At 34.2% G+C, this 20,639-nt stretch overlaps 1 protein-coding gene across 1 annotated transcript in view; it reads left to right on the top strand.

Moving 5' to 3' along the window:
- The first annotated feature begins 7,427 nt into the window (after positions 1 to 7,427).
- The window catches only part of plcb2 (phospholipase C, beta 2), a 38,410-nt gene continuing 25,198 nt past the window's right edge, over positions 7,428 to 20,639 (top strand). Inside the window, exons 1-6 of the mRNA XM_069193316.1 lie at positions 7,428 to 7,542; positions 10,037 to 10,114; positions 11,168 to 11,236; positions 17,187 to 17,327; positions 19,081 to 19,160; positions 20,323 to 20,376. Of these exons, the coding sequence (XP_069049417.1) occupies positions 7,462 to 7,542; positions 10,037 to 10,114; positions 11,168 to 11,236; positions 17,187 to 17,327; positions 19,081 to 19,160; positions 20,323 to 20,376 (503 nt within the window). The 5' untranslated portion in view covers positions 7,428 to 7,461. The remainder of the gene's footprint in view (positions 7,543 to 10,036; positions 10,115 to 11,167; positions 11,237 to 17,186; positions 17,328 to 19,080; positions 19,161 to 20,322; positions 20,377 to 20,639) is intronic.

The raw sequence follows: 20,639 nt of genomic DNA, 5'->3' as shown, positions 1-20,639 counted from the left end.
ATACACTTTTTATTTCCTAAAAGACCATATATGTTATTGTTATTTTATTAATACGTACCCGGAATAATTTACCGTTGTTTGTACAGTAAGTGTATAATACAGTATGTCCACAATCGACAGGTCTTCGGATACCAACTCTGATCTCCGGATCAGTTCAGCACCACGGAGAGCAACTTCTCGATTCTCGATAGCTGACCAATATAAAAAAGGAGCCATTAAAACTCGTTTCACACACAACGTGATGAAACTGAATGTAAGATGTGTCGTGCAACTCCACCCCAATTCAGATAATCAGGGATTTAGTTTTGGATTATGCTTTTCACATAAAACCATACTAAGACCCAGTTTACTGGTATAAAAATTATTTGAAGATAAAATCATATTAAAATATAATTTTGCATGTCTGTTTAAACATGTTTGCCCTTTTATATGACATGGAAAGCAGACCATTGTCAAATATCTGCAAGAGATGTGAAGTTAGTTTCAGACAAAGCAGAATCTAGACACCTTTCTGAAACATTCAATAAGGGATAGTGACATTGACATTTGAAAAACTAATGTAGAAAAGACTATCTACACCCAACCATAAGATAGAAAAGCCTGTGCTCTTTAAGCAATAATAAATCATCAAACATCAGCTGCCAATTTGCACAGGAACATCAAAACCTCCAAAATACAAATATTTAGCTGACTTAGTACATAAACATGTCTTTTCACTTTGTCATTGTTGTTCTGTAGTTTGAAATGCCTGCATAATGTCAAAAGGTGAACTGCCATACAGAACCCAGCTATACTGAAATGAATCATTTTTTCTTTATTACAAAACACCCAGGTATTTGGTTGGTAGACTATATGGAATTGAGAATTTGAGTATTATGCTGATTAGGAAGACAAAGGGTGATTTCACTTCCTGAAATGTCACCTATTTCAGAAAGGAAGTGCAAACTAAATGAATTAGATTCAATGAAATTACTGGTCTGCTGAAAGGGGATTTGTTTGTCCCACTTTTAGTTCTTCCAGCAGATGGAAGCAGGATTTCCTCTAAGGTTTGCCTGTACTTTGCTTCATTCACTTCTCCCCAGTCTTGACAGGAGCCTCAGTCCCCTCTGTTGAGAAGCAGCCCCATAACATAATGCTGCCACCACCATGCTTGACAGTAGGGATGGTGCTGATTGGATGATGTGTTGTTTGCTCTATATGTAACATTTTGCAGTTAGATCTCATCTGACTACAAAACAAACTTTGCCATATGTGTGCAGTATCACTTACAGTAAGTGCTTTGTTGAGAAGAATTGAGGTGTTTAATTTATTGATTTATTTTCTTCTAAACATTAGGTATTTTCTCCTATCTCAGTCATTGCAGCTTTTTCAAAGTCATTGTCACAGTGGCATCCCTAATCAGTTTCCTCCTTGATGAAATGAGAAATAAAGAAACACAACGTTTCTTCTGTGACAACATTTGAGATTAAACCAGTAGACACCCTCAAAACTGTAAATTAAGTTTATCATGACAAATTTCCACATTGGAGAAAACAACCATCTACTGTATCTGACATTTTTGGGGTTCATGTCTGGGTTTACCGACACATGAAGCTCTTGCTTGTGAGGCCAGCCCTTCATTTATTGTAGGCCTGCTTGAAGCATATTCTCTAAACATTAATTTGTAAATCAGTTTCATGTGTTAACTGTAAGTTATAGGAACCTAGCACATGTGACCACAAGATATAATATTTTTCACCAGAATTACTGTATGTCAGTGAATTTAAATCCTTCCTGCAGCTTTAAGTTGCAGGTAGGTGATTTAGAATTATATTTTTAGAGAGACAATAGTTAAACTAGTTTCAGCATCCTGTAGCCATGAAAGATGTTCACATACTTGAATTAGACCTCAAGCTGTGAACAAGGTTACTGTTGTTATTCTTGCTATATGCTGATAATCAAGGGAAATAATGGCTTAAAACTTGCATTCTGACCCCATTGCCTGAGAGAATCAGCTAGCTTGTATAAAACAGATGTCACCCTTTGCTTTCCTGCAAATGAAGAGACTGGCTCCTCTAGTACTTTTAAGGGTTGCAGTGTTTTTCAATTTCCATTCCACGTCTGACCTTAAGTACTTAATTAACTAGTTATCTATCCCTTGAGGACTGTAGCTGTCCATTCCTCTCCATCTATTGACCCAAGTAGCTTTACCATCAAGAAATTGTTCATTTGTAATGAGTGGGTGCGAGGATTTGTGTTTAATTTAAAAGACTATAACGCAAAAGGTAAAAACACAATCACGTAAAATACTTTGTACTATACTGTAGGATAAGTAACAAATAAAACAGTAAAGTTCATTGGAGTTACCTTCTATTTTTCTAGCATTACGTAAAATAAAAACAGGGTATGTATCCTAAAATCAGACTAGATTATTATTGGAATTTACAGTATCAACACAAACAAAGTATGAGTATCCTTTGATGACTTATTTGGGGAAAAGTATTTTTCAGAGAGATTATTCAGATATTTGTTTAGTATGAAATACAGAATTGTCTCCAATCTAAAACTTAAAGTTCATTTCATACAGTCCCCTCCAGAGGGCAGTTTTTATCTTCTCATTCTGTTTTTCCAAAGAGGCAGTCATAGTACAAAATTATCTTCTCCATTCATTATCCAATGAGATGTTTCTTTCCTTTTCTTTTGTTTTAAAACATTGTCTCCTCTCTGTGTCAATGTTTTCTAATTCTGGAATATTTTATTTCCTTTAGGGATCTTGTTCAACCTGTCTAATACACTGCCATTGACAGTGTTAACATAATATAAATATGAGCTATAATGGCTTGATATGGGTGATATATATTGCTTGAAATATAATTGCTGCGCCTGTGGCTGGAAGGTTGCCAGTTCAAATCCTGTGACCGGCAAAGGAATCCTACTCAGTTGGGCCCCGGAGCAAGGCCCTTAACCCCAGCTGCTCCAGGGGCACTGTACAACGGCTGACCCTATGCTCTGACCCCAGGTTTCTCTCTCCCTGTCTGTGTGTCTGTGTCTCATGGAGAGCAAGCTGGGGTATGCAAAAAGACAAATTCCTAATGCAAGAATTGTATATAGCTAATAAAGTGATCTGATCTGATATTGCTGATTAAAGTATTGGTGGAACTAGAAAACAAGAGCAATAATGATAATGATTATAATTTGTAATTATACTGAGAGGTAATACTTATCTGCAGTTTTCTCTATTTCCTGTGTAAATAAGCACCATGGTTGTAGCACAGTGGTGGATTAAATGTTCATAGAGATTTTTACAAATTTTTACATTGTGATATATTTTGTTAAAATTAAAATAACCTGCCTTTATGAGTACAGGAACTTAATTCCAATGGTTTCTGTTATACACATTACAATGAATTAGATTCAATGAAATAACATTACATTTCAAAGAAGGCTTTAGTCAGGAGCACTGGTGACCCATAGCTTGTTATTACAGAAAATTATCAAGGGCTGGAGGTTTGCTGTCTGATCCCTTGGCTCCAGCTGCATACTCTTCCCTGAGGTTTTATTTATTCAGTTGTAATGTGCATAATTTCACTTGGGATTTTTCTCATTTATTTTTGTCCTGAGAATCTTATAATTTTGTTTGTTTAATACACAATATTGAAATTATTCCCATGTTGAGCTTTTGCTATATCATTTAAAAACAAGAATTTGTTTTTAAGCACAAAGGGTTTCTGCTGCATGTCTGCCCAGATAAAATACTCTAAAATTATTTCAATAGTGTGCTCACAATTGCCCTTAATTCTGAGAGAGGATTCATGAGTCTACAATTGATTTTAAGTCCTTTCACCAAAAGTCTTCACCAGTATGTCTACTGGAATGTGTGTTATTGCCTCTTAAGCAATATGGATATGCTGCATGTGTCTAGTATGCAGTTTTTGAAAAATTGTCTCAACACCTGTAAATTTCAATAACACTATAATCTAGAATCTAGAGATTAGAGTATAGAGTATAGAGTATAAATTGCTACAGTTTGCTTCTACTAAATTCCAGAAATATGTTTTTTATGTGTGCACCCCAACATGGAAATGGCAAATTGTCTCTCTATACTTCTGAACCTCCTAGATGACTGGCTTTATCAAATCCAGAAAAAAGTAGTAGCTAATGGACTTGTGGTTTGTCTTAGCTATACTATTCCTGTGTCAAAGAATTGAATTCTCAATTCAACATTTTTACTTCTGGTTGCTTTCATAGACAGACATACAGTATCATATGTTCCAATTAATTTTAATTGTAGTCCCAGGATTATTTCAATTTAGGCTTTCTTAATTTTCTCACTTTAGGATTAATGTTGGGGCTGTTAATTGAGTTCTTAGTTGGACGGACAAAATATGTTTAGAGAATGTGTAATTCCTGCAATGACAATGGACTCCCTGTTACAGCACGTGAATACCCAATATGTAGGAAATGACTGCTGAGCAGGAGTCCTCAGAAGAGAAACTGCAGTGTAGAAACAACTCAAACGCTCTCATTGTGTGTTGAGCAGGGTATGAGTGAGACGGGAAGTGAGTCTTCAGTGCTGTTGGTGACTAGTTATGTGAAAAAGAAAGTTCTGACTCATTAAACATTTACATGTATTCTATGTACCTCTGTCAGAGCTCCCAGTCTTCGGGGAGTCTGGTCAAGAGCAGTTTTCATGAAGATGTGTTGCTACCCTTGTCCTGCTTAAATGATACAGAAAACGCTGCTTAAAGGAGCTAGCATGGTTTCTCCCGTGATGGATATTTAATCACAAAAGAAGTGATGAACCATCCATCTATTGTCCAAATAATTTTATCCAGTGCACAGTTGTGGAGGTTTCTGGAGCCGAACCCAGGTAGCAACAGGTGCAAAACAGAATACACCCTGGATGGGAAGCCAGTCCATCACAGGGCACACACAGACACAAACACCAGAACCAGTCTTCCCAAAAACCAATTAACCTACCAGTATGTCTTTGGACTGTGGGAGGAAAACAGATCAAGTGATAAAGATTTGTTTTATACATTTTAATTGCTTCCATATTGAGATATTGAGTGTTTTATGGTTTTACAAAGTAGGTAACCAAATAAGCTTTGAAAAATACTTCTGAATAATGTCTTTGTGGAAATGGGGGGAGGGGGGTTCAATTGTAGGCACAGTCAAAAAGTTTTTGTTTATATATTTTCATATTACTATTTTATATCTGTACTTTTATAAAGCAAGTTAGCACTCAGTCCATATAGAACTACACAGAATACATGAAGCAGTTTTCAAAATGCAAATGCAAATATAAAGAAAACCTGACAGGAGCAAAATGTAGAATGAGCTACTTCTTTAGCTCATTTATTGACACTATTATTATTAAACTTTTTCTTTAGAAGGAGAACCTGCCTATTTTCTTTTTGCCAGGTGCCTCACATGACAAGTTCTGAAAAATATAAAATACTGAAGTGGGGAATGAAGCAATCAGAAGAACATTGCTTGTAGTAAAAATGTTGTAACATCAAAGGTAACAATGCTGAATGCTGACATTGAGCCTTTGAGTTTCTTGTCACAATAAAAAAAGGAAGCGGCCTTTTCTGTGTCTAGAGAGCAGCTGTGAATTGCATGGTTATGACATGAAGCAGAAAATGTGTCCTGTTTTACATAGCATTTAAATAGATTCAGATTGTATTGGGATTGGGAGATAATGTTGTATAATATGTAATAATATTGTTAAAAAATCAATAAAAAAGAAAGAGCTATATCTGCAAATTTAGCATATTATACAGAACATATTATATTTTTAAAATATAAGATTAGTGCAGTTAGATTATCCCATTTTGTCTTGGGTATCTGAGTCAGGTCCCGTATAATGTCAAGTACTACACATACAATATATGTTTAAGCTACATTTACACAAACATCAATGATTTTCGCAGTCTATTTTCTCATTGCAGTTTTCTGGTATTTAATCATACTTTCATATCATCAGCAGTGATGTTAGCATGTCTTGTCCTTTTTAATCTATTGCTTTTATTCTTCAATTTGCAGAACACATGTAATAGGTCAGCTTTATAGGATTTACATAGATTATTGTCATGAGTTACACATTTGCATCTTATTCAAACAATGGCACTTTCTGGATTTGAATCTGCATGAATCAATGCATCCTTGACTTAAATTAACCTGATTTTTTTCTGCATTCAAATAAAAGATGCGTACCAAGCTAAACAAGGATGACAGAAGTCCCTGATAGATACAGCAAACTATTTTTAAGAAAGCCAGCCATATTTTTGTGTAGTGAGAAATTAAATGAAATTTATATCAATAGTTCAAATAAGCTAGATAACAAATTATATTATCTACAGTATCTTATATACGGTAGGTAAGTTAATTGGAAAAAAATCTGTATTGCCCAATGGCTTAGTTAGTGCCTTGCAAAACTATTCATCCCTCCAATGATATTTTATTTTGCTGAATTACTTACAAACATGAATGCTCAGGTTGAACAACTTTGGGTTAAATTTAAATGTCAACAACAACTGAAAATAAACATAAAAAACTAACATATGTTGCTTTGAAAGATATCTTCTGAAAACATCTCCAGTATAGCAGTACACAGTAGCAGATCTGTTCCTGAATGCCCGTAGGTGCTCTAAGTTTTCATTGAGTCCTTAAGTACAAAACGGAATCATCTCATTACTTGGTATAACCAGGTCATTATTTGGTATATGGGAAGAACACCAAGCACTGTGACTGCTTTTAAAGAGATACAATTTACAAGATTTTCAACCTTCTGGGCCAAGGTTACCCACCACTGCTGTAGTAGCCAAACAAGTGAAAATAGTTATAGGAATTTTTTTCAGCTTTGAATTGAAAAGTTTAACTACAGGTCAATGCTGAAATGGAGATGTAAACCAAATTCTGATGAACTTTAACCACCAAACTAATTTTATTTTTATGACTGTATTCACCTAACAGATGACAGCACAGTGATATGCTTAAAATTATACTATTGCCGTAAATCGTTTATGAAAAAACACTTCCTGTATAGTGACTGGTTCATTCAACATAGTTTCAAAATTTGTTTAAATTTTTACCACTACCAGATTTTTGTGCTTTATGTGTCGAGTGGAGTTTTCATTTTATGACTTCTTGTGAAAGTGTCACTATTGTATCAACTGCTTTACGTTTTATTGTTGGTTGATTAAAAAAAACTTTCCTAGAAGTGATCAGGTTATATATGGTGTCTCTGGTGTCGTGATGATTTGCTTTGCATATGTCACTGACAGTTTCTCCTTGAGTCATTTCTGAATACTTGTGGAGGTATAAAATGACTTGTCTGCTTCCTGATTGGGCTGGTAGAGTGCTATGTTATCAGAACAAGCATAGAGAGATTTTTATGTTTGCTAGCATTAAAGATCTGCAAGACAGTAAAAGAATAGAGTATTAGGCTTACATTATTAGGAACACGTGGGTGTCAAGATGGAGAAAGGTGGCCTTTTAGAGCCACCAGTCATAAAAGATTACTTGGTGAAAGGGGACCGATTCACAAAGTGGAGTGATGTGAGTATAACAGAAACTTATGATTCTTTTAAGAAATAGTTTCAATATTTCAGGCTAGGACTAAAGAACTGTAGTTGCAGGCAGAGTTTTGTTCATTTGTATTTTCAGAAATTCACTAGTACATCTTGCTACAGTATGGATGAACTTACACAACTTAGAAAAAGCATCACTGACAACAAAATGTTACAATGACATTAGGGTATTAACTATATACAGTAGGTGATACAGTATGTTGTCAATGCTTATATCTTTACCTGTATATGCATCCTAAGCAGTTTGGATATGTACCAGATTCTATATTATACTTCTTTATAAGGATATATTTTTAGACTTTCAGATATTTTCTTCAAATTAAATTACACCTCCCAATAGTCAATAATAATAGTAAATAATAAACCAAACTAATCAAAATTAGGACATTTAATGCAATTAAAATGTAGAACAATTAAATAAGTCATGAATACTCATGACTTCTCTAAATGAATGTCCTTAAATGATCAAGAATTTCCCTATAGAATCAAGAGTACTTTTCCCTAATTTTCGGAAATTTTCATGTTTATCAGATTTTTTCTCTTAATAACTTACATGTATTGTTCTCTGAAATGCTTTCACCACGGCTCTCTTTGTTGATGTGAAATGTGGCATAGACGTGTCTTTGCCATATCTCATTTTAGAACATTCCTTATATGTCAAGGAGAAATATGGTGTAATCACAGGGGCACATCTTTGTGTTACCTTTAAAACTACAGTACATGTCTTTGGCTTACTTGGTTCCACAAGCACCTGAATTTGATGTTATCCCCTAAGGCATGCTAACCTCATCATGTACAAAAAGTGTTTTCAGTTTCCTTTGAAATGAAAGGATTTGTGAACTTTCAGATTTCAAGAAGAGTTAAAGATTAGACTCCTAAGATAAATTATTTTTGAAAAATAATAGAACTGTGTATGGAATCCTTGGACTGATTCATAATGATTATGCCTGTGTAGACTATCCCTATTATTATGGAGCAGTCATAAAGTGCATTCCCTAGGACAGCAGAGGACAGTGCTAAAAGACAGGGACAGAGCCCAGGGGGTTCGATACTCTGAGAGAACTGATGAATGAATAGTTTAATCAGATAGTGGTGTTAACAGGGTCTCCCACAGAAAATGTCAGTTTCAGAGTGAATACCTCTCCTAGAAAAATCCTTCTTCATAAAAAGTACGGTTTGCTAGACAGAATGTCATTTTTGCCTGCAGAGAACAAGAACTACCGAAGGAAATAAATATTCTAGAACAGAACTTATATTTATGCAATGTGTCTTTTACAGTATATGTTAAACAAACAGATTCAATAAACAGAAATCCAAACCAGCAAGTTTTATTATTTTATGTTCCTTCCCATATATCTCGATGGATAAATGAAACATCCTGCAGCATGTTTTATTTAAGATCTCAGGAACCTGAAAGGAAATGATTAGCTCTTAGGAAATTATCAGTGACCAAATACACAATTAGGAGCCAAACCAGCCCAAACATGTTTCTTTTCTTCTCTTTTCAGCATGGAATAAACCTTTACTTATTCCTTTGCAGCCTACGCATGCAGATGTAGCTACCTACTGTACTTGAAACTTTGGTTAATTTGGTTAGTTATGCTAAACAGAGTCCTTCACGCTGTTTATTTTAATAGGGCAAGTCTTTGTAAATTAACATGTATTTTTTCTGTCAGTGTATATTTATTCATGCAATATGTCTTTGTTTTATTGTTTGTTTATGAAACAAAAGATTCAATTAATTGAAAACCAAAACAGCAAATTTTTATGTACTTATGATGATGGAATGTTTTGACAGATGAAACGTGTTGGAGTAATATCTTTACTGATACATTCAGGGCTAGAAGAGATAGTAAGTGATGTTAGCTGAGAAATGCAGCATATTTTACTTAAGCTCTCAAGATCCTGTTATTACTGGAAACTATAAGTGACCATATACAGCAGCAATCAGGAGCCAAACAAGGCCAAACTGCTTAATTTGGTTAATTCTGAAAAACTGGAGTGCAGAGCCCTTCAGGATGCTTATTATAACAGAGCAAAGCTTTGCAAATTAAATGTGTAAATCTGTGTCTGTGAATAAAATCTTTTGAATTAACATTCATAGTTGTTTTTGCACATTTATAATATGAATTAAAAAGAAGTTCTTTTTCAGTTTAATCATCTGAGTATGGATGTGTGAATGTCTTATGATGTGGTTGAAAAATGCACAACCTTTTTATGAGGAGGAAATCATAATTACCTCCGAATACAATCATTTTTTTTTATCAGTAAATATCGATATAAAGAGCTGTGCTATACCATTGTTTGGTGTGGTGTAGGTAGTGCTATGGTTTCTCTTGTTTTCTGTGTTGCAAAGACTTTGCAACATTCTTTGCAACATTTGTAACATTTCCTTGACTGTGGTGTCCTGCTGTTGGAGTTGTTTGCAACCAGTGCTACATCTTTCTAATTGTCTGTGCCAGGACTCGTCTCGCACCTCCCCTGTCATGATGAAAATGGATCCGAAGGGCTTTTACCTCTACTGGACTCATCAGAATAAGGTAAGGGGGTGCTTTCACCATGGTGATAGGATAGCATAAATTGCAAACAGAATTAGAGTATTGGAATATTAAGGTTGTTTTAAAATAAAGTACCTTTATGTATCCTAGAAGTATTTTTATATACTGTATACTGATATATAACTTCTACAGTTCTAGTAATCAAGGAAATATCAAACAAATAGCAAGGTTATTTCAGTTCAATAAGAACATTTCAACATTTAATGAGTGAGAAAACCAGCTGCTCTCAAAACAGAATTGTAGAATACATACAGTCTACTTGATTTTAAGTGTGAAATGTTATTGTCCGTAATCAAATTGAGATAAGTCTCAATATATACATTTTTACAGGGTATATTATATGAATTACATGTTGCCTTAGAGCTGCAGTAATGATCTATAAAGCAAATTGTTGTATGCTGATTGCAGTACATTATTGTTAACCTTCACGGCTTGTTGCACAGTGTAATTGATTGTTGTTTGGTGTTTTGAAACTTGCGTGGGATGGGTCACTTCCTGATCTATTAAAGAAAACTACTGTAGAAACAGACGTTCCATAATCTCTATGGAAATTTAAAGTCACATACTATAGTTTAAAGTCTAAATTAGTGATGACTAGAAGGGGCCTGATTCAAGTATTTGAAATCCTCAAAGACAAATTAAACCCTTTAGAGTTCTTCAGAATCTACAGCAGAACACAAACTGGAGAGCACACATAGAAAACTGAGATCATGAAGAAGTTTTTTGCACAGTGAGCTGTGAGAGTACATGGAACACTCTGCCCTAGACATCAGGATAGAGTTCTTTTTTAAGATATTGTCGAGAAGTGATTTTTAGATACAGGTAACTGATATATTTAATGCAAGCTGTTTTGCTGGCCATATTACTGATGACAGCATATGATCCATAGCAGAATATACAGTACCTGCATATCAGAGGTCACCTTATAAGTGGAAATCTTTATTTACACTCAGTAGGGATTGGATAAAATTGCCTAATTTGATCATGTTCATAATCCTTGTTCTTGTAATTGCATATCTTATCTGATCCCTGCAGGAAATGGAATTTGTAGACATTGCCACTATCCGAGATACAAGATCAGGAAAATATGCTAGAATTCCAAAGGTAAGCATCACTTTAGAAGGTTTCAAATACAATTTCAATTATCATCACATTGTGTGTAATATCTCCATGTTCCCTACCTTTGAAACCTTTGATTGAAAAGAAAAGTGAGTATTTATAGCTTTCCAGAGTTTCAGAAAATGATGTTTTAATTTGTATTAAGAGTGTTTTCAATGTATCTGAGATGATGCAATCATATGCATTTCATTTTTTAGAACTAAAAGAACTAGAGGTACAATTGACAGGAGTAGAGGGGTTGCTCTCCCTTAGGTCATTTCAAGTGAAAATGTTGAAGAAGAATCCAGTTTTTGAAATTAAAACAAATGAATACATTATACATATGTGTAAAGCATGTCATCTCTATGTGAGCCCCCTTTTTATATGATTTATAAATCATTACATAACATACTTTAAAAAATAGAAAAATAACTATTTGTTATCTTTAGGGTAGTTGAAAAATGGGAGGCAAAGAATTGACCAACAACAGGACTGCACTGTGTTACTTAAGTTACAGTAGGTCTTTTTTAAACACCTAGACCCAAAGCATTTTTAAAGGGTGAATGTTGTATAGTACACCTCAGTGCATTACATGTATGTTCCAGCTTATTAAATATACAGAAAACATTTCAGGCTTCCTGCCTGGAACTTAGAAAAGAAGATCTCTTAAATCTTAAAATATTTAAATCACAAAATGCCTGTGAGTATGATTGCAGTCTGACGTTATTTTTGCTGAGCAATCATCCCTTGCGTATAGTATAAGATGAAATTAAAAAAAAACTTCAATGCTTTGAAATTTACACTATGCATAAACTAGGTGGATCAGTCTTATACTTGAAATGTAACCTTTCAACACTCCTGAATTACAGATCATTGCCAGCAGAGCAAACTGCAGCTGTCTCTGGTTTGTGCCTTTGAGCTACAGGAGACTATTACTCAGCTTGGTGGATTTTCTAAAGCAGGACCCATTACTGCTGGTTTATGAATATTTAATTTAGATGTACATAGATGAAATGTTAATAGACGTGCCCTGTTTACTGTTAGACACAGGAGAACAACCTAAATGGACTTCATTTTAATTCAAACAAGTACAGTACATACAATATACCATACTTTCACGTCTATTATTGATAAAAACACTTAGGAGAGCATTTTTGTGGATATTATGTTAAGGGAGAAGAATAATTCAGCCTGTATCTTTGTGTTATTTCATTCCTGTGTCACATACAGTATACTTTGCCAATTGTTCTACATAATCCTTTGCTGCTGCTGTATTGGCTTTATTTGCCTTGCAAACTAAATAGTCTAATAAGAATACAGATCCCAGTCAGTCTTAACACAAATGTATACTGGAGAGAGAAGGCTTACAGTATTGAGTGTTGCACTATATCTGATGAACAACCAACTCTAACCATCCTGTTTCTTGATCTAAATTAACAATTAAATATTGAAAGTATGCAATTTAATCATACAAATAAATCATACGCATACATCTACCTCATGTTGACATTCTTGTTCTGTTGTCTTACGGCAACACTAGTACATTTCTTACAGAATACTGTAACAGGGTTTTCTCAAGTCTCAAATACAGTGTTATAAGTGAATGCGTTGATATAATGTGCAGTTGGCAAATTTATAATTATTTTTGAAATACTGATATTGGGCCATACAACTCAAGTACGGTATGGGGGAAAACTAAGGATTACTCATAGCTCCTTGCTTTACTTAAAAACCATGCTTCTGTCCATTATTACTGTATACTATACTTGATAAAGGCTTTTGCTCTACTAAATTGAATGTATTGCAACAATAGTGGGTTAATGGGTTAATGGTAATGCTAATGCTAATCACAAAATGTATCAGTGTTAAGCCTAATGTCTTTTAATGTTCACAGTTTTACATAGGAATCATTTAAAAAAGGTGCTTTGAGATTCAATGTACAGCACAACTATGTATGAATATTCTCACATACTGTATATTGTGTTGCTGTGGGGAATACAAAAACATATTCCTTTATGTGGGTTGTCATTTTTGATTTAATTAATCTCTGCCTCACAGAACAAAAGAGTTTGATAGTGTTGACCTCATCCAATTGTCAATCACTTTTTGAATATTCTGCACATATTCAGGTTGAGATTCACATGGGTCAAAGGTCACAATTTAACCACAGAACTTTAATCTTTGTAGATGTTGAGATATCAATATAATTTATGTGAGATGGCTTGATCTTTAAAGATAGAATTGAAACGGTGAGAAAATTAAAGTAATTATTTAACTCAGCAGATTCCTCTAGAGAGAATGGGAATATTAAATGAGAAGTCTCATTTTCTAAAGAAATAATTGATTAGCAATTGGAGTAAAATACTTTAGACAATATGTGTCAAGCAATTTCTGATTTTGCTTATTTAATTTTAAAAAAACATCAATCAATGTGTTTTACCAGATCAGTTACTTGGGCCACAATAGGTAGGGAGAGATGGAGCACATTAAAAATAATTATAGTCATTTAGAAAGTCAATCAAATTATGTAAAAAACAACATTCCAGGTACACCCTGGTATACCAGTCGTCCTTTTAGTTAAGTACATTTCCATGATCAGAATTAATTTTGACTTTTACCTTAGTTCAATTTATCAGAAGAAAATACCGAAGGTTTGCTACTCAACCCATTATTTTTTAAGATTTTTATAGAATTTGTATTACCAGATGAATGGATAGACGTGCTGGACAGTAAGTAATCAAAACATGTAAAATCCCCATGGAATCCCTTGCAGAAATCCAACTCTTCAGGTTTCATTGACAACGTACTGTATGTCATATTGTACGTCTAAAGACTCTGTTATCTTGGATTTGTTAGCTCAGCAATTGATTTAATTACACAAGAATGAAAACCAGAATATCAAGAGGAGTGTGAATCCAGAGACCCTGTTGAGAAAGATGAAAATGTTACATACAGTACTGTGTATGCAGCCACAAGAAACATAGTGTTTGTTGGTTTTCCACTGGAAATTTTCATTACCACATTTTTCAAAAAATATTTAAATCACCAGCCGTTTTTTGCCACTTGTACCCACCATTTTCCACTGACCAATTACTACTGAAAGTGATGTACCTCTTCGAACTCTCCTCTTCAGTTTGTCAAAGACAGGATTCACACATCCTTCTCAACATGCATTGTCTAACCTTTTGTTTCCACTGTGAGCACAGAGCCATAGAAAAGCTTTCATGCTTGATGGAATACTGGCATGGTTATACTGACTGATACCACAAACTCAAAGGCACTTGACCAGCAACAAGGTTGGCAGGTTTAATTGCGAGGTGAAGTTTTTCTGACCAGCTGCAGCCTACCCTGCCATGGCCATTAGGCCCAGTTTTTGCCACTCCAATGTAATTGCATTTGACTCATGACACTGTAGATACCATTAAATGCATGATCTACCATTGCAGATAATGCTTTGATCAGGTGTTAGTCCAGTAAGATTTATTACAGTCTTTTGGAACAGGAAAAAACCTGTAATTAAAATGGTTGTTTTTTTTAAACCAAACTTTTCCCTCTTTTTGTGATGTTGGACACATTTAAATAAGAATAAAGATCATGTCTACATGAGATATACAGTAATAAACTGTGAGCAGAATCTGGTTCTAAATAAATTAAAGTATCAATGTTGACTTGCTAAGTATTATAACAGAGTTATTTGCACCCACGCTAATCGTACATAATGTATGAAATACTCCCTATGTTTCAAAACTGAATATATATTGTTCTTTAAAAGAAGGAGTTATTTTGTTTTGTTTATCCATAGTGCTTTGCTTGTTCTTAAACTATGAATGCATACAGTAGTTACTATAGTAAAGCAAACTTGGTTAAAAAAAGTGTCAGTACAAAAAAGGTTGGTAGCAAATATCTTATATCTTAAGAACATTGTCTGCAACAATAATTGTGAGTAAAAGCTTAAAATAGAAGGAGAGTTAAAGTAGAGTCTGTATCATAGAGTTTTTCTCTGTATCTTATGTTACCATTGCAGGTTGTAGTGCTATATATTTTTAAAGATGTTGTTCCCTTTCTCCAGTATTCACTATTGTTTTAATAATCAATAGCCGTATCTTTTTTCCTTAGCATTAATTATATTTACTCCTAACCAAAAGGTAGCTGAGAGAACATGTTTTGAAAAAAAAAATCATGTTTTAAAGTCTGTGTGACAACCATTGAGAGGCAGACAGCTACTGTAAATTGATTCTCAATCCTCACTTTCCATGATACTCTGGGAACAATCTACAGAACAATTCTAGTGATTGCCCCTACCTTTTCACATTGTGTATAGATTGGAAAATGCTTTAAATTCTCCTTTTTTCACATAATCAGGGTCTGTAACTCTGGTCCTATTGGATCTGGAACTATTGCACAGTATCTTCTGGTTTTATTCTCCCTAAGCCTTGAATGACTTAATTGGATCAATCATTTTTTTTAATTGAGGAATTATCAAACTTTCCAGATCTTGGGTGGACAGACTCTATAAAGTTACAGGTACCTATATGACCTACAATACATAACTATGGATCTCCAGGACCAAGGCTGTAGATCCCTAATATCTAAACATTTTATTCATGGTTAAAATATATTTATTTTCATTTAAAAGAAATATTAAATTACCTTTGGTGAGTGGAAAAGTTCTTTTAGCATCATATGCTTTTCTGAACCTCATAGTCCAGACATTTTTTCTTTTTACTTTTAATTTTGCATGCAGTCAGTCGTTTGCCTGCTTTGTTTAACCTCACCCTTGCAAATGTCAGAGGCATGGAAATCATAAGCCTTAAATAAAGAGAGCCATCCTCCATCCTGAGGTCTCTGAGGGAAACAAAGGAAGCTCGTGACCTTAGATGCAAACCAAGCCCAGCCACAAAGTGAATGCCTATCTGCTAGTATTTGACCAGTGCCACACAGAGATTTCTTTTTATCGTTTCTTTTTTCTTTTTTAAGTAAAAGTTCTATTTTCAATTTTCCAAGCATCATGAATTGAAAACAATAACAGCAACACATTTTCCCCATCCTAAAAGATTCTCCTTGCCAAAATCATATAACAGTGGACAAGGTTCAATGTAACTACAGGTACAATAACACCTGGCCATGTCAGCAGCAACTTCCCACCATAACCATAACTTCTTTCAGCACCAGGAATATACCTAGAAAGTTCTGGAAAGCTGGAATTTGGAAAAGCCAGGATCCCGTAACACCAATGAAGAACATGCTCAGCTTCATTTCTTGTTTCTATTTTAAGGGTTTTTAAAATTGTATTAACTGAAATTTCCACCTATAGTTGTTAAGAAGCAGATTACCTGTCATCCGGAGTATCATGTGAAATGCTCAGTTCTAATTACAAAAAAATGTCATTCAGGCCTCACTGAAGATCATTTTCCTGGTTCTGGTTATCAGAACAAAACAATATACTTTCACTCTGTAATTATAATTTCAGCAACAGCTTCATTTGTAGTTAGAAGGCATAAAGCAGCATTCATTAAAACTATATGATTAAATTCATCTGCAATGCAGATAATCAACAAAGTTGGTTCAGGTAATGGAATGGTTTCTTGCTATGTTTTTTTCACTATTATTTTTTTGTTTTGCTTTGAGACTTAATAATAATTTAATTAATAATAATTGCTAACACTTATATAGCGCTTTTCTGGACACTCCACTCAAAGCGCTTTACTGGTAATGGGGACTCCCCTCCACCACCACCAATGTGCAGCATCCACCTGGATGATGCGACAGCAGTCATAGTGTGCCAGAACGCTCACCACACATCAGCTATCAGTGGGGAGGAGAGCAGAGTAATGAAGCCAATTCATAGTATCAGGCATCATTTGTATCAGGCATGTACAGGTATAGTATGTTTTTCTGTTAACAATGCTCATTCAGACCTATTGTTCAACCAGAAGTTTTTCTTTTTACCCAACAGAACCCAAAGGTCCGGAATGTCTTCAACTTGGATTTTCCTGACAGCCATCACCTTGCAAAAACACTAACTATAGTTACAGGCCTAGACATGGTGAACCTGACATATCACAACTTCTTTGCATACAAGGAAAACATACCCCAGGTAATATGTTATTAGTACATATCCACTATCAGTTCAGTAGTGCTTCTTGTTTTATTTTCTTCTCATCTGTTTATACAGTATGCTTTTAAAGCTTCAGAGAGATTATTTTTCAGTCTTTTTAAAGTGCAAGTATCGGTTAATGAAAAAAATAGCTCAGTTATGATATATAAACAAATGCTCATTTCCAGGACCTGTTTTCGTGTACCTTTGCTATGTAATTTTAATGATAAACAGCTGTATTTCAGTCAAGATTTAGCCTTGTAAACACATCTATACCCCAGGGATTGTCTAATTATGATGTGATGGTAAAGTAAATATTAATGGGCAATCAAATTCCTTTTATTACAGAAACAAACATTTGGCAACAACACTGAAAATTTTTGGCAGTGATTGTAATGCAGTGCAGTAACCTGGAAACCACACTCTCTGCCTTTTAATCCATGTGTTTAAATTTAAAGGCATATTAAATTGGATTGATGGAGGTCCAATTCAATAGCAAGATGATTAAATTAATGCTAAATAGAAACTCATTGTTCCCAGTATAATTTTTAAATTAAGACTTTAAAGCATTTGTTGATTCAAAGTGAATATTTCCTGAAACAAGTACTGTACAGTACATCTGCTTCAGTGTATAAATTCTTAATAAAATGCACCTTTTGAGTTTGAAGAATAAACCAGGAATCAGGTGGTAAAAGTAAAATTAAAATCCAAGGCGTGTGTCTCTTTGATTTTACAATAGACAGAGAGATGTAAAAAATGTATCACACTAAAATGAGAACAATCTGTGAATGTTTGGGGTTCAACAGCATTAAAAAATACTTTGGAATACAACAAAGCTGAAATTTTGATTCTGCACAATACACTTTCTTAAACAGGATTCTGAAACAAGTTTCAATTTTAATTTTATGATGAAAAATTCTTAATAAAATGAAGGGCTGGCTCTATTGAAAATGTAGACAATAACTGATTAAAATAGAGCTCATTGTCTGTGTATCCTCTATAGTTATTACGGAGCTGTGCTCTTATCTGTCTCGCAGCCTGGTTTTTGTCTTATCTAATGTACAGTATAACCTTTGGCTCACTTTAACAGTAATGCTACTGTACATGACTTGCTTTCTTTGTTGCTTTTGCTTTGATCCATTGCTAAGGATCAGTGTGTTTGAGGCCCTCTTGTGGAAAAGTATTACCTTGCCAAGGCATTACTGACCTTGAGAGTTTACACAAATTTCCAACTAGCAATTCTATTCCTCGAGTTCACTCTCAGACAAAATTTGTTTCTGAAGGTGTCTAAATTCAAAAGCTTTTATTCTCTTCTCGTTTTCATAATCTTGTCATCCGAGTGTTACGTGAGCAACAAGGCTAAAATCAAACAGCAAGTATCACTGGTGTGAAAAGTTAAATAAATTAAACACAAGCTCTATATATTGGAGCAAGAAATTCAGTGTATCTGGGTTTTCAGGTTTTCATGCCTCCAAATCCAGAATTAAAGTGTTGTAATCCATAATTATACATCCCGTAGAAGTTAACATTAAAATTGAATTTGAAAAATTAACATTTTACTAATGGGTAACTGCAGTTAGTCATATTCATGGGTTGTCTCATCTCCGTGCTATGCTCTAAGCCTTGGTATGAAGTTTAATGTAGTATATAAAACATCTTTTGCTTGCACTGTATGTCTGCAACTTTTTACCTGTACAGTACCCCATGTGGTACAGTGTGTTCTATACAGTAATTATCTAATTGCTTGCTGCAGAACTGGGCAGAGGATGTTCTCGCTATTGCTTACAACCCTATGAGGATCAATGCTTGCAGACAGGTCTTTCTGGAGAAAATGTGAGTATATATTTTTTTTTAAATTACCTACAATGTTAATCCTTTTGTTAAGATTTTTGATAATCTTTCAAAAGATTGAGCTACGAAAAACAATAATAAAACTACAGTATAGCTCAGATGTCCATCTTGCAAAGCACTAGTGTGGAATGAATGAAAAGGGGTGTCCCACACATTTTAGATTTTCTATGGCAAAGATATGGTCTTTTGAAGACAAATGTGTACAATTCTTCTCTGCTGTGACGTAACACATAGCTTGCATTAAAATGTTTTTTTTTAATTCTCGTTAAATATTGGCATGCTTTAACCTAGGGATGAATAGATTGGTTCAATTAAGTAAGATGTTAGTTTTCCTAATTGCAAGCTAAAGAGAACTGAAAACACAATTTCCATGTGGCCCAATGACTTAACGAGCAGTGCTATGGGACATTGAAGCCATTTTAGAACCTCAACACTTTTCAAGAAGCAATTCTGTATGTCACTACTTTGTGTCACTGCAGTACAGTATATACAGTAGGGTTCTTTCATTTTTATCCAAGCTGATATACTAAAGGTTCTGTGGAAACATCTTCAAGATTATTATTTTAGTGATTAGAAATGTATTCAATTTCTACTTAGAAGACCTGTGCATATTGATCCAACATTATTTAACAGCTTTATGCAATACAGTTTGCAGGGAGTCTGAACACATGGTGTCAGCATACAGTAGCAAGGCAGCAAAACAATCACTGTGCCACCACTGGTACATCTCATTATAGTAATTAAAATAATTCAATTTTAAGACAGAGTATTAGTTAAGGGCTTATTTGAAGTTGACTTTTTATCATCCATTTCAGCACTCCATTGAAACAGTGGTATTTTATTATAAATTATCAACACCTTTCTTAAAATGTATGTTATGTTTAAAGACCTAAACAGTTTGTATTGCACATGTGTAATTCTATAAAACAGTTCAATTAATTGACTACTAAAAATTCCAATAAAATAACCTAAAAGAATATTTGAGCAAATTTTGGGGAATAATGTGATACAAATGCATTGCACAGGCTTCAAAATGCTGAAGTAGCCACTAACTGTATATGTCAATGTTGCCATGACTTTTAATCATGGATCTCTCAGCTCTTTACATTTGCTTATATTGCTTCTTAATTCCTTATCCTTGTAGATATGTCCGTATCTCTTTGCAGAGAAATAAAGATGGCAAGATACCTGTGAAAAAGTAAGTGATGTTTGAATTGGTTAAATAATATTTTTTAAAGAAAACATCAGGTATGTTCATATATTTTATGTTTAAGATTTGGACAATAGTTTAGCCTGAAATCTGAAGATTTGATTTGAAAACCAGAAAAGAGAAAGGAAATTGAATTTCATCTTATTTGTCTAATGTCTTTAAAGTTTCAACATTCTACTTGACATCAAAGATTACAAGCCTTTATTTTTATCCCAAGGAATTTAATTTGTGTAGGATTTTCCAGACAGGGC

This window comes from Lepisosteus oculatus, chromosome 8 (genome assembly GCF_040954835.1).
Source record: "Lepisosteus oculatus isolate fLepOcu1 chromosome 8, fLepOcu1.hap2, whole genome shotgun sequence".
NCBI lineage: Eukaryota > Metazoa > Chordata > Actinopteri > Semionotiformes > Lepisosteidae > Lepisosteus > Lepisosteus oculatus.
Note: the sequence above shows the minus strand (reverse complement) of the source record. Positions and strands in the feature narration are given on the sequence as shown.